Source organism: Heteronotia binoei, chromosome 10, assembly GCF_032191835.1.
Source record: "Heteronotia binoei isolate CCM8104 ecotype False Entrance Well chromosome 10, APGP_CSIRO_Hbin_v1, whole genome shotgun sequence".
NCBI lineage: Eukaryota > Metazoa > Chordata > Lepidosauria > Squamata > Gekkonidae > Heteronotia > Heteronotia binoei.
Window position 1 is genome coordinate 102,554,801 of NC_083232.1, and position 27,602 is coordinate 102,582,402.

Here is a 27,602-nt window from a genome sequence, read left to right on the forward strand (position 1 = left end):
AAAAATTCTTGCAGGACTGAGGTTTTATTATTTATGGACCTGGCGTTGCACATCACCAGGGACGGAGGCGAGTGTCTCCACTTGGCCGTCCCGCTTGCCATCCTTGGGATGGGACACAGGCTGGAAGGGGGGCGAGCCCTCTTGTGTCTCGTACTCCTTCCGTTCACATTCTGCCTGTTCCCACCGCTGTACTTTCCCCTCCCCAGGAGCACTGGAATCCCCTGGCCCGACATCACTTATCACGATTTTCCAAAAGCTGGGTCTCTGTCTTAAGTCAGCAACCACTGACTTAAGAATATGCTGACTCATATTCAGTGTATGGTCCACTAAGGCCCCTAGATCCTTTTCCACACACACTACTGCTGAGACTATGGAGGACACAGCTTCCCAGAGACTGTGTGCAATGGCCAGGGCTGCCAACAGGGGTCTCTTTAAGAGAGGCTTTGTGGGATGCAAATTATCAGCTGATGCTATTTAACTCCATGCCACGAAAAGCTTCAGCTGCTACTTTCTCCACGTGACACTTCTGTTAGTGGAACAGGACCTTTTTTCCTCCAGGCAGTTGGCAAACCGGGCTGTAACTCCATACCTCAATAGTGAAGTGAAGTTAGTCACCTGCTTGGTCCCATGGAGGACGAATGCCAAACTGGACCATAACCCCACTGCCCACGCAATCTGCCTCCCCCATCTCCATCTTTTAAAATGTAAGAACTGCAATAACTGGACATTTCTTTGCGTCTGAACGTTCGTGAAGAAACCACCATCACCACAGCACAAAAGACACAGGGGGAAAAGATGGATGTATGAAGTTACCAGCTCCAATCACTCTTTCAATTGATATACACGATGCTTCTATTTCCTTGGCAAATTCATGGACAGCTTGACTGGGGTCCTCATAAGTATGTGGGTCGATGTACGTCCTGACTCCAGGCAACTTAACTGTGAATACAATTAAAGTTCTAGGTGTAAGTAGTGATGGATAAAGATGACAGAACGAGCCCTTGAGCGCACTGGAAGAGAGGTATAGTGGGAAATTTATTTTGTTCATTATGAACATGAATGTACAAGCATGACTTCTCCTCCCACACCAAATACTTGTTCATTAACTCAGTTATTTAAGACACACACACACACACTTGCGTGCATACGCGCACACTCAGGCATAAGGGCTGAAGTTCTGGCAGAAAATGTGCTCCATAACATAACACTAACACTGTTAACCAGTCCCACGAAAAACAGGTCAAAGGAGTGAGTTCTAAAGTCTGCATTACTGGCAGCCTGCTAAGAATGCCAAGAAAAACACATTTTGACCAAGTGATTCTATATTGGACTGTGATGCCTCCTTCCAGCACGTTTGGATCATTGGGAGTGGTATCAGGGAGAGGGCTCCGTTCTTCCCTCGCCGCAGTCCAGCAGAAACCATCGCTTTGTGTTTTGTGGGTCAGCAGCAGTTCCAGGCGGATTGCAAGTATCTCCCAGACTGTTTCAGGGATGTGGGCAGGGAGGGGGCTTGCCCCTCCCCGCTTAGAAGGGCTCAAGGCATGCTGAGTCAGGAAAATCAGTGGTGGCCATAGGGTTGCCAATCTCCAGGTAGGGGCCTAGAGATCTACCAGAATTATAATTGATCTCTAGAATATTGTGATCAGATCCCCTGGAGAAAATGGCTGCTTTGGAGGATGTACTGTTTGGTAGTGAACCTGCTGAGCGCGACCTCCTCCCAAAACCCCACCCCCAAGCAGCTAGGAATTTCCTGACTCAGTTGGCAACCCTAGGTGGCCATGATGGTGGGTGAGTGAGAGGGGAAGGCGGGGAGCCAGAAGGCAGGGAAAAGGAGACTCCGTTGGGCAGGAGGGAAAAAGCGAGTCTGAGAGAACCGGCAGCAAATGCCAGAAGTGGGAGGGGAGGGGATTTCCTCTCCTCTGCAAAGGCTGACCTCAAGGCTGGAAACTGGCAGGCCACTGGCAGGGGGTTGAGGGGTCTCTGGCAATGTGGCTTTGCCATCAGCCAGATGCAAACTGGCTCCCATTTCTCCCTCCCTCCCCCCCCACACACTCTGTCTGGCTAGGCAAGAGGCACAGCCGGCAGCAAGCAGAAGGTCCTTGCCCCCCTAGACTCCCCACTCCCCTCCCACACACACACCATATATTATTTTGCATAACGAACATCATAACAGGCAGCTTTAGGACTGAATCTCACAAGCATATTGCCGGAGCGTTACTCACTGTGTCCATTATGAAAATGCATCTTTTCCTCATCCGGGTCTTGCTTAGCTTTGCTATAGCCACATCGCCTAGGACAGAACAAGAATTAAGGTACAAGTAAGAAATCTCTTACCACAGACACTTCAGGGCCCTGTTTGCTCTCTGACCCCAGAGGGGGCATCCGTCTCCACCCTTTCATCCCAACCTCATCTACAGCAAGAAATGATACCTCTGCCTGGATCTCTTCTCAGTCCAGGAAAAGAGAATGGCTCCATAGAGCAGGGGTCCCCAACCCCTGGTCCGTGGTCTGTTAGCAACTGGGCTGTGAGTTTTATAATTATTTCATTATATATTACAATGTAGTAGTAATAATAAGACGACGACATTGGATTTATATCTTGCCCTCCACTCCAAATCTCAGAGAAGCTCACAATCTCTTTTATCTTCCTCCCCCACAACAGACACCCTGTGAGGTGGGTGGAGCTGAGAGAGCTCTCTCCAGAAGCTGCCCTTTCAAGGACAGCTCTGCAAGTGCTATGGCTGACCCAAGGCCATTCCAGCAGCTGCAAGGGGAGGAGTGGAGAATCAAGCCTCGTTCCCCCAGATAAAAGTCTGCACACTTTACCACCACACCAAAATAAAGTGCACAATTGTATCATTCCGAAACCATTGCCCTCCCTCCCCCGGTCTGTGGAAAAATGGTCTTCCACAAAACTGGTCCCTGGTGCCAAAAAGGTTGGGGGCCGCTGCCATAGAGATTCCTTCCAGCAGCACAACTACACGGATCCTGGAGACTTGGGGGGGGCACCTTTAAGGGACCCCCTTCAACAGGAAGAGCTGGGCCTTGCTGCCCCTTCTCAAATACTCTGGGGAAAGTGGAAAGGTGGAGCTGTAGGAGATGGTGGCCCACTTGGATGGTCCTGGTCAATGTCTGGCTTAACCATCTGGCCTCAGTTCTATACAGGGCTACAGATTACTTTTCTATGCCCTGACCTGGACGGCCCAGGCTGCCCAGACCTCAGGAGCTAAGCAAGGTTGGCCTCAGCTGTTGGACTGCTGGAGGGGAGAGACCACCAGGGAAATCTAGGGTCGCTCTGCAGAGGCAGTCAATGGCAAGCCACCTCGGAACAGCTCTTCCTTGAAGGCTCTGGGGCAGGGGTGGCCACACTGGTTCAGTTTGGATGCTAGGCATATTATTTGGCTCTCGAAGCCCCCACTGTCCCATTGGCCAACTTGGGAAAGACATTCCTCTCTTTAAATCACCTCTTCAAGCCAAGCCAGCTCCCCCCCACACACCCAGTGAACCCCGCTTCATGCCCAGGAGATAGCCAAAAAAAGAAAAAGATCCTCCAGGATTCTTGGCCAAACTGCTGCCTGACCCCAAAGTAGTGATTGACATGTCCCTCGGTGTGTAAGGAGGGGCCACAAGAACGAAGCTCTGATGCAGCCCTTCCTGCCCTCTGTCAAGCAGGCGTATTTCTGTAACTTCATGGTTCCTTCAACAATCCTCTACTGCTCCCCCCTCCTTTACAACCTTTGGGCAAGTAATAAATCCACCTGGCCCAAGGATGTTTATGCTACAGCCTGGCTGGGACCACATTCATGTCGCCTCTCCCCCAGTTTCACACAGTCAATCTTATCTGAGCTGAGAGAAGTGTGAGAAAGGGAGATGTTTTAATAGCCTAAATTCCTTAGCAATAAAAGAGATAGTATGTAGTAACCTTTGAACCCGTGACTCCAGCTGCATCTGTATGGTACCCTTTGAAGTTATTCTATATAGCAACTGTGTAACTCTACGTATGTCATTACTTCCAAGGCTTGTGTCCTTGGTAAAGCTTCCGAGTTTCTTAAATAAAGCAACTTTTGATTCAACAACAAAAGACTGATTATTGGGAAATATCGATGCTTGACGCCCTCCTCCTCATGATCTGGCTAATTCACAGGATCTTCATTGCTGCCAGGTGGCCACCCAGCCTCTGTCTGAAACCTCCAAGGAAGGAGAGCCCCCCACCACCCGAGGAGGAAGCCTCTTTCACTGAGGATGAGGGACCGCTCTAATGGCAGTTCTTCCTAACGTTTAGCTGAAAATTCTTCTGATTTAATTTCAGCCCGCTGGTTCTGGTCTTGTCTTCTGGGGCCACAGGAAACAATTCCACACCATCCTCTATATCCCCCTCAAGTTTGTGTGTGTATGTGTGTATGGATAGAAGGACCTCAAATACTGTTAAAAGCGAGTAAGAGTAGGATGGACTTTGCCTGACAGCTAAACGTTAGCAAAGAGAGCATCAGGAGAGCGTGCCTAGAGAGCACAACGATAATAACTGATGTCACTTCTGCACACACAGAAGGGTCAAAGATGAGGCTCTTAACTGAAAGGCAGGTGTGTTGGGGACGTCCTTTGCATCCATAAGCCCCAGGTTGCTGACAGCATTCAGGATGAATGGCAGCTCTTTGACTAAACTGGAAGCCAGTGACAATCACTGAAAGTTGGGGCCACACTTCACAGAAGAGGCAGCCCTGCCACTAGGCAAATTAGGCATTTGCCTAGGATGCTGGACTGGGGGGCACCAAATTGGGCCCTCCCCCTCTCCTGGTGCCCATGGCAAATGCTTCGGCTGCCCCACTGCCACCCACACCCTTCTGCCCCCCTGGGGGCACACACAGCAAAGTAGGGTGGGGACTGAACCTGCGTGGCTCCCGGTCTCTGTTCTGCAGCACTCTATTTAAGCGCCACAAAGCGTGCACACTGGCCTGCTGGCTTTGCTCTGCCTCCCTTCTAGTACCGTAAGGGAGCTGAAGCAAAGCCAGCCAGCCAGCAACTTCTCTGTGGTGAGCACCGCAGAAGAGAGGCTGGGAGCTGCCTGGGCACCCTCCCCGGCCATGCCCTCCTTCTCCGTGCATGCCCTCAGGAGGGTGGAAGGGAGCAGGACAGTGGGCAACAGGCTTGCCTGGGGCGCTGTGTGCCCTACGTCTGCCCCTGGCAGTCTGTACCAGTTAACAATCTATCTGCTGATTCCATACCTATTGAAGTTTCTACCATTTTAAAAAAGACATGTCTATATTTATTTATTTATTTATTTTCGCATTTCTATCCCGCCCTCCCCGCCGAAGCAGGCTCAGGGCGGCTAACAACATTAAATATCCACAATAAAACCATAAAACACTAAAAACAATTACAGTAAGATCAATTAAAATTAACAATTGCACTTTAAATATTGAACAATTTGTAAACAATTTTGGTGCTAAGTTCCATACCATGATGTTAAACAGCTTTATACTTTAGTTGAAGGCCAGACGAAAAAGTGTTGTTTTACAAGCCCTGCGGAATTGGGCAAGGTCCCACAAGGCTCTATCATCATCAGGGAGTTGGTTCCACCAGCGGGGGGCCGCAATAGAGATTCTCCGGTAGCCTTCAGTCTCGCCTCCCTCGGTCTGGGGATTTCTAATAGATTTTGTGATCCAGATCTCAGTACCCTCTGGGGAATATGTGGGGAGAGACGGTCCCTAAGGTAGACAGGACCTCAGCCATATAGGGCTTTAAAGGTAATAACCAGCACCTTATAGCCAATCCGGAACACTATTGGCAGCCAATGCAGTCCCCGCAGCCCCGGCTGCACATGATCCCAAATAGAGAGACCCACTAACAGCCTGGTTGCAGCATTCTGCACCAGCTGCAGCTTCCGGATTCGAGACATGGGCAGCCCCATGCAGAGGGCATTACAGTAGTCTAGTCTCGAGGTGACTGTAGCATGAATCACTGTTGCGAAGTCACTGTGCTCTAGGAAGGGTGCCAGCTGTCGTGCCCGCCTAAGATGAAAAAAGGCGGATCTCGCAGTGGCTATCTGGGCCTCCATAGCCAATGTGGGCTCCAGTAGCACCCCCAAGCTCTTGACTTTAGGTGCCGATATCAGTGGCGCCCCATCAAAGGCTGGTAGAGGGATTTCCCTTCCCAGGCCACCGCGACTCAGACAAAGGACTTCTGTCTTTGTTGGGTTCAGCTTCAGATGACTCAGCCTGAGCCACCCTGCCACGGCTTGTAGCACCGGGGTCAATTTTTGGGGGGCAGAGGCAGGCCGGCCATCCATCAGCAGATAAAGCTGGGTGTCATCCGCATACTGATGGCAACCCAGCCTGAATCTCCTGACAATCTGGGCAAGGGGGCGCATATAGATATTAAACAACATCGAGGAAAGTACCGCCCCCTGAGGCACCCCACAATTAAGCGGATGCCTCTGGGGCGATCGTCCCCCGATCACCACCCTTTGTCCCCGATCACAGAGAAAGGAGGAAAGCCATTGTAAGGCTAATCCCTGAATCCTCGCATCGGCAAGGCGGTGGACCAGCAACTGATGGTCGACCATGTCGAACGCCGCCGACAGGTCCAACAGCAACAGCACTGCTGACCCGCCTTGATCCAGTTGTCGCTGGAGATCATCTACTAAGGTGACCAGCACCGTCTCCATCCCACGGCCTAGGCGAAAGCCGGATTGGTGTGGGTCTAAACGGAAGCATCCTCCAGGAAGCTCTGCAACTGTGACGCTACTGTCCTCTCGATAATTTTACCCAAGAGCACCTGCACTTTGCTGGAATGAGCTTCAGTTTATTCCCTGTTATCCAGCCCATTATCAACTCCATATGCCTCTTGAGAACATTCATGTGGGTTAGATGAAAGGAGTGGTAGTTGTGAATCTGCTGCATTGGGCAGGGGGTTGGACTAGATGACCCTGGAAGTCCCTTCCAACTCTACAATTCTATGAGGCTGAATCTGCAGAGCTCCCGCAAATGTGCTTGTTCCAGGGACCCTGGTTGAGGACAGCTGGATGTCTTTAGGGCCAGGGACCACCAGAAAGTTGTAAAAGGAGAGCAACACTGACCTAGGGCCATAACGGAGGAGGCGGTCCCATAGGTACAATCATAGGATTGTTGTAGATCTGCTGAATGGAGAGCTGCCATGAGATTACTACAGACTCCAGTGCAGTCATTAAGTTCTCTGGTGAGGCCTCTTCTACACATTTCCTTTTCTGCTGAGCATGATGCCCACACGCCAGCACCTGAGTCTCAGGAATGGGGTGTCAGCGTGGTGCAAGCAGCAATGCAAAGGGACATATCTAGTCCTCAGTTTTGTTTCATCCACATTTCAAGAAATATTATTTCCTGTAGGGAAGCATTTGCTGTAGTGCTGAATGATAAGCTATAGCTATAACAGTAACACGTTTAAAGTTTGGTTTATCCACCTCTTATCTCAAGCACCTGGCTGTTCTTCAGCTCGTATAAATTCATTGGATGTGGTCTTGCCTGTGGTTGAACATTTCCATATCTCGGAAACAATTTCTGCATGGCAAATTTATGTCTTATTCCCATCACACCCCAAAAAAGAAGAGCTCTGAATCACAGGTCAATGCTTTTCAACAGAAGAGAGATATTTCCATTCTAAATGTTCTTGCGGCATTTTATGTGGTATAAAACCTACTTTCACACTGACAATCATCCAGTGAAATATTTATCACCTATCTCATAAAACTGAGGCTATAAAGTCTTCTTCTGACAAACTTATTAAAAGAAAATGGCCGGATGGAAAGATGGCAAAATCCTATTAAGCAAAAAGACAGATTCAGTCATGGGCCTGCAACACAATGGAACGGATCTTGCAGGCTGGTGGTGAAAAAAGAGTCATACAGCGGAGCAATGGCTGATACAGGCCAGGTATACACAGGGATAAGAGTTCTTTGCAGAAGTATGATTATTTCTACTTCACAGAAGTACACAAAATCATATCAGTTCAGTCCTCTCCTAGATGGGCTACCTTACTATACGTAGAGAGCAAGATTCATCAGCAGACAAAGGGAGTTTTTTCTCTGAAAAGTTCACACCCCGAACATCTGTGTTTTACTGCAGACCGACATAGCTTCCATCTGAAACTATCTACACGTAGAGAGATCCAGGTGGGCAGCCGTGTTGGTCTGAAACAGTAGAACAAAGTAGGAGTCCGGTAGCACCTTTAAGACCAACAAAGTTTTCTTCAGAATGGAAGCTCCCATGTGCATGCAGACTTCATCAGACAATGGAATGGGGTGCAGTGAGCAGAACTACTTATAGCCGGCAGGCTGTGGTTTAGAATGCAAAGTGGTATAAAGTTAGAATCCAATGGCAAAATTAACAAATTGAACGAACATTTGGTCTGGTAGCATTTGTGTGAGAAACCAATAAAACAGTAACATGTCAGAATGGGAGAATGAGGTAATGTCTGTTAATTACTATATTGCTAGCAAGTCTGCATTAAAATGAGGACATTTTTTCTGTTTTTCCTGTCCATCTAATTTACTTTTTAACATGTAACATACATATAAATATCATTCTATTTTGCCATTAGGAAAACAAATACATTAAAATATAGTGGGAGATGGGTTTAGTATATGTATTGAGATAAACAGCCAATATCCCTTATCTGAGTATGTCAATACAAAAAACATTATTCTAAAAGAGAAATATATTGGAATACTGTGGATATATAGCTATACTTGGTGTGAGTGGGTTTCGCATATGTAATGAGATAAAAGCCAATATCCCTGTTCAGTTCTGGGGAGGTGTTTATTCCATAATAATTTGTAAATCAGCAGTTTCCCTCCCCATTCTGTTCTTGAAGTTCCTTTGTAGTAAAACAGCCACTCTGAGGTCACCCATTAAATGTTGTGGACGGTTAAAATGTTTCTCCTATGGGTTTCTCAGTTTTGTGATTTCTGATGTCAGATTTGTGTCCTTTTATCCTTTGTTGTAGGGATTGTCCTGGGTAGAGAACTGAGGGGCATTGAAGGCATTTAATGGCATATATAATGTTGGAAGATGAGCAAGTGAATGAGCCTGAGATGGTGCAGTTAATGCTGTTAGGCCCAGTGACTTGTGTTGTCTGGGTGTCTGTGGCAGCAAAGTTGGCACTTGGGTTTATTGCAAGCTTTGGCACCAGTGTCCATGCTCAAGTGAACTGTTGTATTGTTGTGGGTGAGGTGTTGTTTGAGATTAGGGGGCTGTCTGTGTGCAAGAAAAGGTTTACCCCTCCCCAATACTGTTGTGTTGTATATGTAGAAAGGGCTTGGTGTTTACATGGGGAAGCAATAGGATTCTCCCGTTTGCAGGAGAAATAGCAAAATGATAACTACATTTTATTATATTTATTTAAAATTTATTTTCTACCCCTCAGTGTCAAGGCTTTTGGGGTGGCTCCTGATATAATAAAACAGAAAGGCAATAAATGTTAAGACCAAAGCCCTTGCTGTGAAAAGCAGCTAGAGAGCGGCTCCCACAAGCCATATTGCAAGCATAGAAACAAAAGAGCCGAACGTAATATAAGCAGGATAGCAGCAAACAACTCAACAAAGGAACATTTGAATTAACCTGGTATAGTAGTAAATCCCCAGATAAAACAATGAAATTTCCCCTTCCTCTTCCAAGACTATCAGATGCACAACTTGGTATGAGCTCTAGGGATGGGCACAAGCCAAATTTGGGCTAAACTTGGGCCAGTTTGAAGTTTGTGAACTGATGTTTGGGCAAGGCGGCTTTTGAACATTTCCCAGAATTGTGTCTGGTGTGGCTGTTCACAACTTGCCATTTAAGGCACACCACTGAGTAGTGTGAAGGGTTCAGCAGTTACTTTTAAATTACTCTGAGCCATTAAACTACTCAGTTTTGCTTCTCCTGCTTCAAAGGAGTGTGTGTGTGTGAAACCAAAGGGTTAAATGGCTGTGAGCCGTTTAAATGTAAAAGCTGACAAGTGGACCATCTCAGCTATTAGGTTTAAATGGCTGTGAGCCATTAAATCCCTCAGTTTTGCTCCCCCTCACTGAAGCAGCAGGAAGCAAAACTGATGGGTTAAATGGCTGGCAGTCATTTAACTCTTCCTAGGCATCCCCCCCCCCTTTCTCCAGCAGCTGGGGGAACAATGAAAGGTAAGTCCCTTCCAGGGTGGACCCCACCCCCTTCCTCCTGGGCTGGCTTAGTTTGGGTGGGACATTTTGGGGTTGATTTGGGGGCCACTCTGAACCCAAAACCAACCCACTTTTTTGGATTTGTTTCCATCCCTAACAAGCCCACCCAACATCTCTTTATCTACTCCAGTCTGCATTCTACACAGAATCCAGAGATGAGGCCTAGAGATCAGGGTGTGAAACAGGGCCATAGCCAGGATTTCATGTTTGGTGGGGCCCACAGCAGGATTTGTTGTTTGGTGGGGGGGGGTCAGGGCCAGATCTAGGGGGGGGGCAGAGGGGGGTGCTTGCCCCGGCCCAAACGGAGCGGGGGGGTGCCAAATTGGGTATGGAGTCCATATTCTATGGGACCATAAGACAGAATGGCCCATAAGGGGGAGTCATTTTTTAATTTTGCTACCCCCCCCCCCAAAAAAATGTAGATTCCATCCTGGGGGGGTGCTTTCAGAGCTGCCTTGAGTTCCACAAGCTAACTCTTTGCCTGGATAGTCACAGTAGCTCTGGTCTCCCCCACCCCTTTCTTATGTGCCCATCTCTCAGAGAGACAGAGACCTCTTGACTCTATCCGCCCCCCCCCCCCCCGCCGCCTTTGCTCTGCACGCTGTGTTAGGGAAGAGAAGAGAAAAAGGCTACTACTTGTTCAGAGTGGGGGTGAGCAAACGGGACAGATCGGAGGCTCTCCAATGGAGGGGCCATATAGTTGGAAAGGGGAGTTGAAAAGATGGGCCTGGCCCCTCCTTGGCCCCACTGTAGCTATGGGCCTGGTGTGAAACATTTTTCTTACTCCTTTAAAAAAAATCAGCCTGATGAATGCTTCTGCAGAACTCAAAAGCTTGTGCTTTTGGTTGCTTGTTTGAATCCTGGTAGGCCTTGAAGAAAAGGGCTCCCTGTGGCTTTTGGGCTTAGACCTTGGAATATCACAGCTGGCGAGGGCTAAGGGGGAACACAAAGAAAATGGAAAGCTCTGCAGAAGCAGTAATGTCGCCAGTCAGAAGCCACTGTCATAAACAACAAATCTTTCCATGCTGTGCTGCTTGGGAAAGTTCATAATAAATTTGAGATAGTTGATGGAAATTGTTTCTGCCATGCAATATACAGTTAATGAAAGGAGACTTGCTGCTTCCTCCATCTTCCTCCCCATTAAATCATATATCATCCTGGATTTGATCTCAGACAAGTGACATGCACTGATGGGGAAACAGTGGAAAGTGCCAGCTTTTTAGATAGCAGACAGCTCCATTTTAAAAAGAAACAGATCCCTCGCCTTGCAGGAACCTGACAATTCAGTAGCTTTAATAAATCGCTACTCTGACCTGGATAGCCCAGGCTATCCTGACCTCATCAGGTCTCAGAAGCTGAGCAGAGTCAGCCTTGGTTAGCCCTTGGATAGGAGACCACCCAGGAAGTCCAGGGTTGCTGCACAGAGGAAGGAAATGGCAAACCACCTCTTCTCATCTCTTGCCTTGACCTGAACGGCTGAGACCAGCCTAATCTCATCAGGTCTCAGAAGCTGAGCAGAGTCAGCCCTCGTTAGTCCCTGGATGGGAGACCACCAAAGAAGCCCTGGTTTGCTACACAGAGGCAGGCAACAGAAAACCACCTCTGAACATCTCTTGCCTTGAAAAACCTATGGGACTGTGACTTGACCAGTGACTTCCACCACAAATTCAGTGGCTGGAAAGATTAGCCAGCATCTCTGCTCTAGAGTCAACTTGCCTTTCTGGTGGAGCTACAACTGTCTTTTAGGACTGCTCTTCATAGAAGACAGTTGATTTTGGGAAAAATTTCAACAGAGTTTCCAGTGTAACGATCCAACTTTCACACCTCCTTCATTCCCTCTATAGGATTCATTCCAACAAGATATCTGGCTCTCTTTTGGACTTGCTTATGGGAGTAAGCCTCTACTAACTGAGTGAAAAAAGAGCTAAACAAATACACACTGACCCTATTCCAATTCATATCTACTGGGAAGTAGCTCCCATGAATTCTAGAAGCAATTATTCCCAAGAAACTGTGCAGGAATCTAATCCAACAACATATTTGGATATTTGTCAGTTGAAGATATGCTCACATAACACTGTTGATTCAAAATGCTGATTTAGTATATACATGAAAAAGGGCCATTCCCTTCCGTTCAACACCATCCTCAGTCAGAGTTCAGGTTCACCCTTCACCCTTTGCTTGATGAAGGAGGATTACAGACTGGCACTTTGGGCTGACTCAGAAATTGACGAGAAAAATCCTTCAAAATGGCAACCTCTGCCACCGGCCCCATCTGGTCCTCCAGCCTCTGGAGAGCGACTCAAAAGCCACCCCTTTGGAAGCGGAAGGGTGCAAGTGAGGCACTTTGGCATGTGAAACCGCCAAGCCGCCCCAAACCACTTCCAGCTTTTTCCCCCTTAAAAACTGCCCTTTATGCCAATAAAGGCTTGCTGTTGCTGTTAAAAACTGCCCGGAGCGCTTGAGTGCTTAACTTGTTGGGGGAGAGCAGTCTGGCGTCTGAGACGCCCTGCTGTCTGATTGCCTCAAGCCACCTCGCAGACGAGACAGGGCCGCCTTGCCAGGGAGTGTGTGGAGGCTTCAGGATGGCTCTTTTTGGGCCTCCCATCCGCCCACAAATGCCCTTGAGTCCCTTCACACAGTCAGGCCTGGCTTCAGGTGAAGGTTGTTTTCAGCCAGGCTGCCTCCATGATCCCACAGGTCCATCCAGGTAACATCCTGTTTTCCACAATGTACAACCAGGTGCCTTCCCCAAAGGCCTACAAGTAAGAAAATTTGTTGTTCAGTCACACAGTCGAGTCCGACTCTTTGCGACCCCATGGACAAAGTCACGCCAGGCCCACCTGTCTTCCACCAGCCTCCGAAATCTGCTCAAATTCATGTTTGTTACATCACTGACGCTGTCCAGCCCTCTCATCTTTTGCCATCCCCTTCTTCTTTTGCCTTCTGTCTTTCCCAGCATCAGGGTCTTCTCCAGGGAGTGCTCCCTTCTCATTTGGTGGCCAAAGTATTTGAGCTTCAGCTTCAGCATCTGACCTTCTAGGGAACAGTCTGGGTTGATTTCCCTTAGGACTGACTGATTGGATCTTCTTGCAGTCCAAGGGACTCTCATTACAGAGGGCAAAACCTCCCCTATTCATTTATTCCCAGCGACTGGTGTCCAGCATATTTGAACCTGGAGGTTCCCTTTAGCCATCATGGTCACAGTGACTCTTTCAAGCCACCCAGATCTCCTGAGCCCTGAGCTGGGTGGCCCAGGCTAGCCCAATCCTGGAAACTAAACAGGGTCAGTCCTGGTTGGGAGACCAGCAAGGAACTCCAGGGTTGCAAAGCAGAGGCAGGCAAGGACAAGCCATTTCTTTTTGGACCAGTGGTCTGACTCAATATACAGCAACTTTATATGTTAAAAAGTAGTAGGACAAGTTCCTTATATTCCAGAAGAAGAAGACTGCAGATTTGTACCCCGCCCTTCTCTCTGAATCAGAGACTCAGAGCGGATTAGAATCTCATTTATCTTCTCCCTCCACAACAGACACCCTATGAAGTGGGTGGGGCTGAGAGGGCTCTCTCAGCAGCTGCCCTTTCAAGGACAACTCCTGCAATAGCTATGGCTGACCCAAGGCCATTCCAAGGGCTGCAAGTGGAGGAGTGGGGAATCAAACCCGGTTCTCCCAGATAAGAGTCCGCACACTTAACCACTGCACCAAAATGGCTCTGGAGGAGGAGGATGAGATTGGATTTATATCCTGCCCTTCACTTTGAGTCCCAGAGTGGGCTTACAACTTCCTTAACCATTACACCAAACTAGCTCTCACCAAACTGGCATGACACCAAAGTCAGTGGCTTTGGCTAAGGCCTTCTGGTATGATTTGTGGCTGAGGTGATCTCTGAACTGGTAGTCCATTGGTTCTTACTCTTAGTCACCACTCAATATCAGTTGCCAAGGTTATGATTTGCAGAGTAGGTTTTATCTTATGTTCTTCTGGGTATCTTAAAGCCCTGATAGGAAAATGGGAAATTGTTCTTTAGCATAAGGTGCTGTGTCATCCAATAGCGCACGCTGAACTCTGGCACAAATCTTATCCAGGGACTGGGTCCTGGCAGGCTAACATGGCGGTGTGTATCCGAGACAGGAGTTGTCCTTGTTTTCACCTGCTGGAGCCATCTGCGCAAACAAGATGCTGGTGAGAAACAGCTCTTGAAATGATGACTCATGTCATGAAAATTGTTAACTTGCTAAGAAGGCGCTAGCTACCCAAACAGTGTCTCCTATATTAAGAAGAAGGGTGTGCTATTTCAAGCTTCTTTGGCACCTGCAGCCCAAACAGATTTCGAAGCAGATCTCATTCAAGTCCCCCCCCCCTTTCATTTTTATGCATTGCTAATTAATAGTTACCTCAGTTGTGCGCATTTTTCGTAATTTATTCCATCCAGAAATTGTCCAAAAATTTATACAAATTATATTCCCCCCTTCTTCTAACCCTAACCCTTCTTCTAATGAAACAATGAATATTTTTGTGTCAGCATCATGTCAAAATTCCTGATTGCTCTCTGAATTGAGACAGTTGGCAACTCACACTTTGAGATTCATATTTATGCATTTGAATTTAAAGCCCATTCCTAATTAAAGCTTAACTCATTAATGTGAGCTAAAGAGAATATCACCGTTTTACTTCATTCGTCCTTACAGCAGCCCTTTGAAGCAATATCACTATTTATTTTAATTAAAGCTAAGAAATCATTATTTTCCCAAGGCTGAAAAAGAAAAGAAAAAAGGAATGGGATTTGAGTATTCATCACATTGCGGGACTCAAATTCTGGAACATGAAAAGTCTTTTCTCAAATCCTAGATGTGGATGGGCTAGCTTTAGTTCTTAAATGAGGGCATTCTCCTCCTGCCCACACTTATTCCTACTGCTTCTGGATAACAGCATACAACCTTTCTTATTCTTGTTTGTTAAGATCAAAGGAATCTGAGAAGGACTTCTCAGGAAAGTTCCCACATTTGCCTCATTCAATGAGATTGGGGTAGCCCATTCCCTCAAAGAAGGATTAAACATCTCCCAAATTCAACCATTCCCTCTATACGGGTTGCATCTGTCTGGTGAGAAAGGAGGTCGAAGAGGTCGCCAAGGGACTGCGGGATGAGATGCAAGCAACGGCCTTGCTCATGGCCAGAGAATTCAAGAAGCAGGTTGATCGCATCCTGAGACCTGCAGACCCAAGGGGAATCCCGCAGCCACCCGCGGCTAGACCCTCAGCCATCCCACTCAGGGCGCAACCAGCAAGGGTGCCTCCTCCTCGAGAGGGGTCCCAGGGAGGAGAACTGGACGTTACGTTTGATGGGGACCCAGAGGAAGTGGAATACTTCACCATTCAAGCCAACAGCTACATGCATTCCTGGGGAAACACCTTCCCTGATGAGTTCAGCCGGGTCGACTACCTCAGGTCGAAACTGAAGGGAGCGGCCAAGCGATGGTACGTGAGCTTATATGAGGCAGTGAGTCCAGAGTTGGACAATGTGGCCACCTTTCTCCAAGTGCTGCTGACCCAGTATGAAGACCCTCTGCAAGAGACCCTCGTGCTGGCCACTCTGAGGGACATTCAGCAAAGGTTCAATTCGATCCGTGAATATGTGGCCGAGTTCAGTTCTAATGCGGCTAAGGTGAGGGGTCGTTATTCTCTGTTCCAGTGACTTTACTAAACTGCAAGGATAGGAGATTTGTTCATGTGAAGGCCATGATTGACTCGGGGTGCACGAGGGACATAATCACCCCTACATTAGTGGACGCTTTGGGGCTTTCCACAGCCTTCTTACCCCACCCCATTCAATTTGAGCAGATGGATGGGTCAGTGATGAAGGGGGAGCCTTGTATTTTGGAAACTCAGCTGGTCCTGGTAGGCATTAAAGATCATTGGGATCACGAGACTTTCATGATAGCCTCCTCGTCCTCATATAATGTGGTTTTGGGGGTGGGTTACTGGTATCACTCTCAAGGCCCTGCACCAAGAGAGAGCATCTCGATTTAGCAATAAACGTAGTTTTGTATCAACTTGACTCGTTCTTTTGGAAATCGCATGCTTGACACTACACCAAATTGGTGTAGGGGTATGCTTCCCAATCCCCAGGTCCCAGCGGGGGACCCCCCAGTTTTACAGGCTTGCCTCCGCTCCCAGCCAACTGGCCGATGGGGGGAAGCCCTGCCCCCACAGTCACCATGTACTTCTAGAGCTCCGGCAGGTATAGAAACCTGCGAACGGGTCCGTTTTTAAAATGTGTGCCTTTAAAGTTGAGCAGGAAACAGGAAGCACTTCATGGGAAAGGGTAAGCAGCAGTTTCGTCAGACTACAGACCCTCCATTTGTTTTGCTTTCGTTTTCAGAGCAAGTAAAGTTGCAGAGGAACCAGACCCAGTAAGTGTGTATGTGTGTGTGTGCGAGAGAGGGAGGGGGCACGGGATTCCCCAGTTTGGAGGCCCTCTCCCCACTTTAGAAAGCTTTAGAAAGCAGGAGGGGGAGGGAAATGTCTACTGGGCACTCTATTATTCCTATGGAGAATGATTCTATAGGGAACAATGGGGAATTGATCCACGGGTATCTGGGGCTCTGGGGGGAAATGTTCTTTGAGGTAGATGCACCAAATTTGCAGCATAGCATTTGATGCCTTTCCTCAAAACACCCTCCAAGTTTCAAAAGGATTAGAGCATGGGGGCAATTCTATGAGCCCCTAAATAATTTCCCCCTATCCTTCATTATTTCTAATGGAGGGAAGGCATTGAAAAGGTGTGCTGTCCCTTTAAATGTGATGGGCAGAATTCCCTTTGGAGTTAAATTGTTCTTGTTCCAACCTTGTTCATGACTCCACCTCCAATATCTCCTGGCCCCACCCCCAAAGTCTCCTGATATCTCTTGAATTGGACTTGGGGGAACTGAAATAGAAGTGGTGAGGGGAGAAGGGGGATGAGAGAATACTGATAGATTTGTTTATTTCTTTATTTTAATTTATATTCCGCCCTTCCAGCAGAGTGGGCTCAGATACGGGTGCAGGCAGGCAGAGAAAGAGAGGCAAGAACTTTGAAAGAGGAGGAGAGGGAAAGAAGCAAAGGTGGGGGGGGGGGATGCCCCCTTCCCTGCAAGTTTCCTGTGGGTCCCCCCTGGAGTTGCATCCTGTTAATAAGCTGGAACATGGAAAAGATTGCCAAGATGTTTTATGGAGAGGGACAGGATAGTTCCTAGAGTCCACTGGACAATGTGAGCACTTATAGATATGGCTGTTGATCATTTGAGAGGACAAATTAACTCACTAAGGTTATCTCTGAACAGAAGTAAATCAATTCTGAGAGGAGAAAGGCAATGACCACTACTGAAATCACTCCATATGGTATGTCTCAGCTGCATCATACAACTTAATTTAAGAACGTCCAATGATTCATGGCTAAAAATGGAAGCATGGTGCAAGAGTTGGAGGAAGTGACTGAAATGGTTCATACGGGGAAGGACAGAATTAAAATTGGAGGTATAACTGAAAAAACTCAGTGGATGGCAATTTCTCACTTGTACTGAAGGTATTTTTACTTGCATTCTTGGATCTGAGTCAGATAACATTTTAATTCAGTAGCTGCCTGTAACAGGAAATTAAATTGAGGCATATTAGTGATCTGTCAAGATTTTAACTCTGAGAACAAGGTGATGAAAGCAGTTTGGGACAATCCAGATATGAAAACACAAGGGAAAAAAACCTATAATTTTGACTGATTTATCTTCAATTATCTTAGAAAAGAAGGTAAATTAAATTTCTAACTGATAAAGAAAAAAAACCCAGATAAAGGTACTGAAGAGGGAATTCCTTTGGATAGATGTATGGCTAATAGCTGTACTGAAATAGAACTGGTTATTTATTAACCTCTGCTCTTTTCTAGTAAGGCATAACATAGCAAGTTTCTGTCACTCCCTGCCAATCATGACACACCAACCTCATTTGATGGTGGGGGGGACACGGTGGAAAAATCACAAATGGCAAAATTTAGAAGTGAACATAAGTCTGTCTAATAATCACCTTTATCTAAAATGGCATATCTAATTTAACTAATGTAAATGGTCCTAAATATCCTGCTAAAAAGGAGAAAAATAGCATGGCTTTTTGAATGCATAAAAATAGGAAAGATTTATTTTTCTGCAGGTTTTACTAAAGCAAAAGTTGTAGCTATTTATGTTGTTCCACATAATATGTGGCCTTGTGTGTTCCTTAATTGGGTCAGGGTTTTGTCTTGCTTCTGAATATATAAAGAACTATATGAACTTGAGGGCAGATATTTTCATGTTTCTGAGAATCATACATTAGTGAATGGTTAAGAAATGCCAACCAGAATTCTCTGGAATCTTTGTTCAAGAGTTAGTAGATATTGTTGGGTGAGGAAAATTTTAATGAGATAATTTGCCCTCAGTTGGATAAACTTCCCCACACTGAAAAAAGATCTAACCTTATTGCTTTCAAAAGAGAATTGATTTACTGCCCTTAGCAGATGCTTGGCTATCTAACAATCCACAGGAAAGGAATTATGCCCCTTATTCACATTTCCTACAAGAAACACATTCAAGGACAGATTCCCCCCCCCCCCCATATTCTCCAAGACTGTTGCATCAAACTGTTACCTCAGAGACAGGCCATGGTGGTCTCTCAGATCGTGGCTATATCACCACAGGGTTTACAATTTTCCTTCCATCATAGGGTTGCCAGGTCCCTTTATCGAGCTGGTGGGGGGATTTGGGGGGCATTCCAGGAGTGGGTAAGGATGTCACAGAACACACGGATGTCACCCAGAAGTGATGTTGCTCACGTGCTGGTGCTCTGCTTTTTGGGCAAAACTCTATGGTAAAACTGGCCTCCATCTGGGTGACGTCAGCTTACTGTATGTGGTGTTGCTGTCTGGTGAGAATTTCCTCCTGTGAAATAGGGAGAGTTCCCACCCTCACCCGGGAATGGTATCCCTACTCCATCGTCAAACAAAATTGTAATAAAATAATAATAATTGTAATAAATAATAATAACAGTAAATAATAGTAACTACCCAACTAATAATAACTACTCAACATCTGAGGCAGAACTCTGTTTATAATAATAATATTTAATAATAATAATATTTAATTTGCATCCCACCCTCCCCGCCGAAGCAGACTCAGGGTGGCTCACAACACAGGTACTTCAACAATTAAAAGAATACATATTATACATACATACATACATATTAAAATCAAACATTTATAAAATTAATCATCATGGTAATTAAAAAGCATTCTAAGATTAGATTAATATTAAAATCTTGATGTTATACATCGTACAGTTTTTCCGTGGCGACGGTATTATTCAACAATATGGTGTAAATTTAACGGAATGTCTTTTAATATGCACAGCCAAAAGCTCCACTTCGCCCCACCCAGTATCCAAAAACAACATGGGGGAAAGGCAGGAGCCTGTCCCCCCCCCCACCCCAGTTGCAAACTCAAACTAAACTCAAAAAGCCTCCTTTTGATCTTTAAAATGAGATTCCTGCAGCTGCAGGGAAAACAAGTTGGGTTTGGGCAACCCAGAGCCATCCAGTGACCACACAAATCTATCTTGTGACTCGGCTATTCCCAGACCTGTTCAATGTACTCTGCAACCCTGGATTCTCTGTAATGACTTTAGGTGTAGCCCACCTTTCTCTCTGAGGCCGTTTTCGCACTCACGTTTTACTGGCGCTACGACCATCCTGACGCCGGCGAATCTGCATGAATTTCGCACCAGAAGCTCCGTCGCTCCCAGAAGCGCCGGCTACTTCCGTCGCTAAGCCAGCGCAAACGGAAATCGCAAAGATGCAGGAAAACGTTTGCGCTGGCTTAGCGACGGAAAGCGCCGGCGCTTCTGGGAGCGCCGGCGCTTCTGTTGCGAAATCCATGCAGATTCGCCGGCGTCAGGAGGGTCGTGGCGCCAGTAAAACGTGAGTGCGAAAACACCCTGAGACTCAAGGAGGATTGCAGAATACAAAGAGACACAAAGAGACACCACAAGGTATCCAAGAAACAACACAGTTAGGATTAGGATTACAGAATCAGAAAACAAAGCAAACAAGAAATTGTCTAAGGAATTCCCTCTACCCCCTTTTTCTTTCTGTATTCCACTTTTTTTTTCAGAATTTTTTTTTAAACTTAATCAAGAACAAAAAAACTGTCTAAGGCATTACCAAAGTACAGAGATGGGAATTACAAAGGTAGCAGACAATACAATGAAAGCCAGATGAGACCTACAAAATTGTTGCGGTAGACTACAAACCTATTTATTTACTTATTTATTTATTCATTCATTCATTCATTCATTCATTCATTCATTCATTAATTCATTCATTCTGTGTGACTTTTAGTCCCCCCTCCCCTGTGCAGTAGGCTCAGGGTGGGTTACAGCATTCTATTCCATTATAAAGGACCCCCCCTGAACTGTTCCATTCTCCAACAGTTCTAATCCCTTTACAGAACATTTTGCATGTGGGGTGAAGCCATTCCTGTTTATAAAAAAAGGTAAAAATCCATCCTGAGTTTATTCTTATCTTACTCGTAAACTAGGACTACAAAATGCTCGCATCCACATCACGGTTAGATGATTAAAACATGTTTGTTGATGATGCTTTATAAACAATAATGATGTTATTTTTGACTATTGTATTTCAAATGGGATGGAGATGACCTAATGTCACTACATGCTGAAGAATTACTTGATCATGTAGAGTATTAGCTTCTGCTTAGAATTCTGAAGCACGCCGCTTGTTTATAAGCCGTTCACCAAAAAGTAGGATTAACAACATATTTTCATTGCCTCTAATCTTGCAACGATGAACAACAAGAAGGTTCAGTGTCAGCTCTTATTATTGCAACTTTTATTGACCCTTTAACCAGCTCAATTATTACAAGAAAATGGCAAAATCAGGTAAAACAAACATGAAACTGTCACTTTATGCAGATAATATTGCACTTATTTTGGCCAATATTAAAGAAGTCGTGGAAGAAGCATTTAAGGCTAGTGGGGAATTTAGCCAATTTCCTAGATATAAATCAAATAACTGATTTAATTGGGATCAAAATACCAGATGCTGTGAAGCAGCAGACCATTCAAACTTGGATCATCACCACCCGATATCTAATTCTCAATGCGGCCAAATCTATGGATATTTAAATCTGGAGACTGGAGACATCAACAGAGAAGACAAATTCTTCTACAAATCTGAGAAAAGCACCCGAAATCTGAGAAAAGCGACTGAAGCGCAAAACCAGCTGGACCAAAGAGATGAAGAAAAAGCAATGGTGCAGTGGGAAGAAAAAAAAAATTATTCCAGATATATCAATACCCTTACATGTTTTGTGTCAAGCTTCCTCAGGGGATTCTGTAGAATACAAACACAGCAGCTGTCCCACTAAAGCAGTTTTGAAAAAATATATAATAACTAGGAATGAGGCCCATTATGAGAATAAATACAATAGGTTCTAGAAAGAGGCTCTGCATGAGTGCCCCACCCTGGCACTCAGCGACAATTTCCTGTGGCATCATACCATGACAACAATTATGCAGACACTGAAACTCAGCATTCCTTTCGCTTGCAGTGCCAGAGTATTATCTGCATACAGTGACAATTTTCTTTTCCTGTTGTATTTGGTCATGCAGCTTTTAGTATAAGCGTGTGCTTGTGGTGTGATGTCTTTTTTGGCCTGGCATGATTGTGTACTGGTATACCATAGAGTATGTGCTTCAAGGCTGCCATTTTCTGGAACGAGTCCCTGACAAGTATAGCTGGGAATGGCACCGTTACATGTTTGCTGGTACAATTAGCTTGCTCATTAGCAACTAATTATTTTGCAGATGTACTAACCCTGTATTAAAAATGTATTCATGACGACTTTCCATTGTATTTCTTAAACATTCCGTGCTTTCATGTAGTGGGATGTTCCCAGTTGCAGGTGAAAAGGGAGCATGAGGAGAACTATAATCTGGTCTCTCTAGGCAACACTGATATGGACCGACTGAACGGGGATGAACCAGTGTAATGTGACCTTGACAAAAGCAACACTGAGGCCTGACAAAAAGACTTTGTAATTACTAATTCAAATGACTTTGGTGGGTGCAAAAAAGAGGGGAGCCATTATATGGGGAGGTATAATTATTGGGGGACCACCCACCCACATCAGTCTGGCAAAACAGTCTTGCGAATAGCATGCTGATAATGGTTGTGACCTGATCTATCAATAAAGTGTCTTCTGCATATACGCAAGGAGTCCTATGGTAGTTCCTGAGCAAAACCTTACAGAAGTGATCTGACTTCAGCTTTCTCTCTCCTCCCCCCCACCCTGCAGCCTCTACCTAGGAAAAGGACAGTCGTTCTCCACAGTAAGGTAAAAAGAAGGGAAGCAACCTCAGCAGGATATAATGGCACATTTTCTCCAGGGGGACTGATCTCTGCCATCTGGAGAGCAGTTGTAATTCTGAGTGATCTCCAGCCCTCACCTGAATATTGGCAACAATGGTTCCCCAGGAATGGCTGGTTTGGAGCATGGAGTCTATGGCATTGTATCTGTCTGAGGTTCCACCCCTTCTCAAATCCTACCCTCTCCTGGCTCCACTCCTTAAATCTCCAGAAATTTCCCAACCTGGAGTTGGCAATCCTGTCTCCTTCCCAGCCAACCATCAACCTACCTTTACCTGCCCTTCTGACTTCAGTTTTCCATCTCCCCTCTACATAGGAAAAGAACAGTCTATCTCCACAGTGAGGACCAAAGCAGCTTACATCATTATCCTCGCCCCCTTTTGATCTGCACAACAACCCTGTGAGGTAGGTTAGGCTGAAAGTCTGTGACTGGTCCAAAATCACCTAGTCAGCTCCCACAGCAAGAACCTAAGTCTGGCAGACCCTGCTCTGAAGTGCTAACTGCTATGTCACACTGGCTGTCACAGGGGAACTGGTGCTGAACAGCAGCAAGCAGCCAGACCTAGTGAAGTCATACCAGTCAGGTGGCATCAAGTTACTCAGAGGCTGCTGCCAGGCCTAGGGTAGCCAACCTCCTGGTATCACAACTGAACTCCAGACAACAGACATCTCTCCCCTTAGGGAAAATAACTGCTTTGGAAAGTGGAGTCTATGACATTATATACAGCTGAGGCTTCTCCCCTTCCCAAACTCTGGCTTCATTAGACTGCAACACAAAATTTCCAAGAATTTCCCACCAACCAGGAGCTGGCAACTCTAACCAACTCAATGTGTTTTCCCTCAAAGGTCAAAATAATCCTAAAAAAGCCCCCCCCCACACACCTTTTACTGACAGAACCAAGCTTGGAACATTATGGTTGCCTATCCACTGCCATTGAGGGAAAATGGAGAACCCGGCAGGATGGGCCAATGGGATGCGAAGGCAGCTTTCCCAGCGGCCCAATCCTCATCTGTTCTGGGGCAAGAGGGATTGAGTGACATGCAGCTCAGCCAAAGGGAGGGTAGGTGAGTTGTCACCTGTATGGATTGGCTTTTATAGCTACAGGATATTGCACATGACACACATCTTAAATGCTTGATTCACTGAGCTACTCCTGATAAGAAACTGGATTGATACATCATAAAGTAAAGCTGTTCTAAAATAAGTGCCCTCCATCAGAACAACTAGGGTCCCTAAAGTGCATTTTGCCAAACTTGAATACAATTCTTACACAATTTCAGTGCTAAAAGTATGAGATATATTGGGATGCATTCTACCCTGGAATTCCCCTTTCACACCCTATATAATTAATAGTAACTTTTCCAAAAAAGGTGATTAAAACATTTGGCTGAATCATAATATTCTGCAATTCGAGGTTGTTCTCAAAAATTGTAGTGTTTGAGACAATTAGAATTCACACATAGGTGAATATGCCCGCTTGATTTCAATACCAACAACTTAACATCTGTATGTTCTCTACTATTTAGAAGTGGAAGATTATGAACAACTAGGAGAATTTTTAAACTGCTGAAATCTAACTTTGATAGACAGTAGGACTTGTTATTCCATGGCGAATGTTTCGATAATTACTTTAAAAGGAAACAGTAAAATGTTAAGTAAGGATATTTCTGATCCCAAGTAGGAAAGACTGTTAAAGTTCCAGGATCTACTTCCTTTTATATAAACTCAAAAGAAAACTTTTATAAATTACTGTGCTCTTGATATTTGACTCTCATTTGATTAAAATACATATAATTCTTCAAACAATTTATGCTAAAGCACATTCTGAAGCAAGAGCAGACTGTGCCCTCTGTGATGGAGTTATATCATTCCCCCGCCCCCACCTCCCTGAAAAGAAAAAGAAAGCCTAGAGAAAACCCACATTTGCAATTTAGATGGTAAAGGCTGGAAAGCCTGTATTTGAAAATACTTTGGGGACTCATTGAATCATAGAATCCTAGAGTTGGAAGGGATCTCCAGAGTCATCTAGTTCAACCCCCTGCACAATGTGGGAAATTCACAAACACCTCCCCCTAAATTCACAGGATCCTCATTGCTGTCAGATGGCCATCTAGCCTCTATCTAAAAACCTCCAAGGAAGGAGAGCTAAGAGTAAGTATTTTAGAACTGATTTGGAGTCTGCTGCTGCCATTAGAATTAGAGCAGCCAAGGGCTGATGTCCAGTTTGGTGTAGTGGTTAAGTGTGCAGACTCTTATCTGGGAGAACGGTGTTTGATTCCCTACTCCTCCACTTGCAGCTGCTGGAATGACCTTGGGTTAGCAATAGCTCTCGTAGGAGTTGTCCTTGAAAGGGCAGCTGCTGTGAGAGCCTTCTCGGCCACATCCACCTCACAGGGTGTCTGTTGTTGGGGAGGAAGATACAAGAGATTATAAGCCGCTCTGAGTCTCGGATTCAGAGAGAATGCTGGGGTATAAATCTGCAATTTTTCTTCCTTGTGGTCTTCCAATCCAGAGTGGTCATTGAATGTTGGGGTCAAGACAAAATGACTAAACTTTCTGAGCAAATTCAATGAAGCAGTCATAAGCAGGGGTGTTTTTAGAAAAAGCCCAGCAGGAACCTATTTGCATATTAGGCCATACCCCTGACATCACCATTGTTTCACATTGGGGGTTTTTTTTTAGGAAAAGCCCAGCAGGTGCTTGTTTGCATATCAGGCCACACCCCCTGACACCAAGCCAACTGGAACTGCGTTCCTGTGTGTTCCTTCTCAAAAAAAGCCCTAGTCATAAGAAAGAACAGGAAACACTCTTGTCCAGGTGACACCCTTTGACTAACTTTCTGAAAACATATTATCTGGATATCGATTTATTCAAGGCACAGTGTGAATGCTATTAATTTTTCTATATTTATTTATTTACTTCAAATTTCTATCCCGCCCTCTCTGCGAATGGTCTTGGCGGCTAACAATCATTAAAACACCAATTATAAGTTACAGTATTAAGACAATAAAACTTAGCAATTAAAATTACATTTGCCGTGCTACTTCAGAGTTTTAATATAGGTGGAATTCCAGCTTCCTTCAATTGGCAGTCCAATTAATAATCATGTCATAATTTATTCTTTTTCTGGCAGTGGTCTGTATGATGTCCCCATAGAACAGTCCTCAGCAGGATTAAAGCACAGGTTTTTCTGTTTCTTTCTATTTCTAATCTTTGTATTTTTGTACTTATTATGTTTAATTTTTCTATTTTGAATGTTTTAATTTTTTCTGTTTTCAATTTTCTGTTTTAATAATAATGTATAATTTCCTCAATGGCTTCTCCTTAAGCTCTGGTAGATCTAGGCTGTTATGTAGCTGCTGGAAGATCCCTCTCTGAAGTGCTTGACATGCAATTCCACGCAGTTGGGGGCAATTGGGAGCAGAGAGGAAGTGAGAAGCGCTTAAGCCTTTCCCCTCGCCCATGCACACCAACTTCCCACTCCCAATTAGGTTCCCCACTTGCCATCAAAGCCTCCCCTCCAAGTTGTGTCTCTATGTGCTCTGTCCCAAAAACCTTGCAAAGTCATGTGAGGATGCTGTGGGGGGGGAGGGGAGTTGTAGAGGGAGTTGCCAACATCTGGGTTGGGAAGTTCCTGGAGATTTGGGGGGTTGGAGCCTAGGGAGTGCCGGTTTAGGGGAGGGATCTCAGTGGGGTATAATGCCACACAGTCCACCTTCCAAAGCCGCCATTTTCTCCAGGGGGAACTGATCGTTGCCATTTGGAAATTAATTGCAATTCCAGGAAATCTCCAGGCCATACAACCCTAGCTGGAGTGGGAATAGGGTTGCCAAGTCCAATTCAAGAAATATCTGGGGACTTTGGGAGTGGAGCCAGGAGACATCAGGGTGGAGCCAGGAACAAGGGTGTGACAAGCATAACTGAAATCCAAGGGAGTTCTGGCCATCACATTTAAAGGGACTGCACACCTTTTTAAATGTCTTCCTTTCATAGGAAATAATGAAGGATAGGGGCACCTTCTTTTGGGGCTCATAGAATTGGACCCTATAGTCCAATCGTTTTGAAACTTGGGGGATACTTTGGGGAGAGTCACTAGATACTATACTGAAAATTTGGTGCCTCTAACTCAAAAAACAGCTCCCCCAGAGCCCCCAAAACCTCCAGATCAATTCCCCATTATACCCTATGAGAATCGATCTCCACATAGGAAATAATGAAGTGCTCAGCAGACTCCCCCCACCCCCCATTTCTGGCCACTCTGAAGCCAGCACTCACGAGTTGCTGCCAACTTCTTCAAAGTAACACAAACACACCATCCCAAGAGGAAGCCTTTCAATCAGCGACTGAAGCCTCCGGAGGTAGAAACGCACATGGTCCTCTGGAGGCGGAGCTCCCCCCCCCCCCCGCCGGCCAGACTCCCCAAGGAGACACCACCCGGCAGCCGGAGAGGATGCAAGGACTACGAGTCCCAGCATTCACCTCGCAAAGGGAGGCCGGACTGGAGCGAATAACAGGCCGGTGGTGGGTGGGTCTTTGTGACCCAGAGGAAGGGAGAAACCTGAAGACTGCGAGGGAGGGAGGCAGGCAGGGAAAGAGACACGCACCGTTTCCCCCCTCCCCCCCACTTCCAGATTTTTGGAGAGCGGGGAAGAGGCTGCTAATTCAGGGGTCCCCCGGCAGGGCGGGGGGTTTGGGAAGCCTAAGTGGGAAAGCAGAATGCCAGGGAAAAAAGTAAAGGCCGATTTCGCACTCAGCATACCCTGCTGTCACGTTCCTCTTCTCTACGCGGCGTCTGTCGGATTTCCCACTATCTGTGCCGGAGTTACAGGAAGCTTCACGGCTTTTGCGAAGCAAACGGAAACCACTAAAAACCAGTTTCTGTTTGCTGTGCGAAAGCCGCAACACTTCCTGTAACTCCAGCACAGATAGTGGGAAATCCGACGGACGCTGCGCAGAGAAGAGGAACGTGACAG

General features: G+C 45.9%; 1 protein-coding gene across 2 annotated transcripts in view; it reads right to left on the bottom strand.

Annotated features, from left to right (window-relative positions):
- Positions 1–27,602, bottom strand: part of EPHA5 (EPH receptor A5) — a 361,969-nt gene that overhangs the window by 53,288 nt on the left and 281,079 nt on the right. For both annotated transcript variants that reach the window (XM_060247843.1, XM_060247844.1), the window contains exons 9-10: positions 2,223–2,290; positions 814–939 (exon numbers count right to left, since the gene is read on the bottom strand). In XM_060247843.1, the coding sequence (XP_060103826.1) occupies positions 814–939; positions 2,223–2,290 (194 nt within the window). The remainder of the gene's footprint in view (positions 1–813; positions 940–2,222; positions 2,291–27,602) is intronic.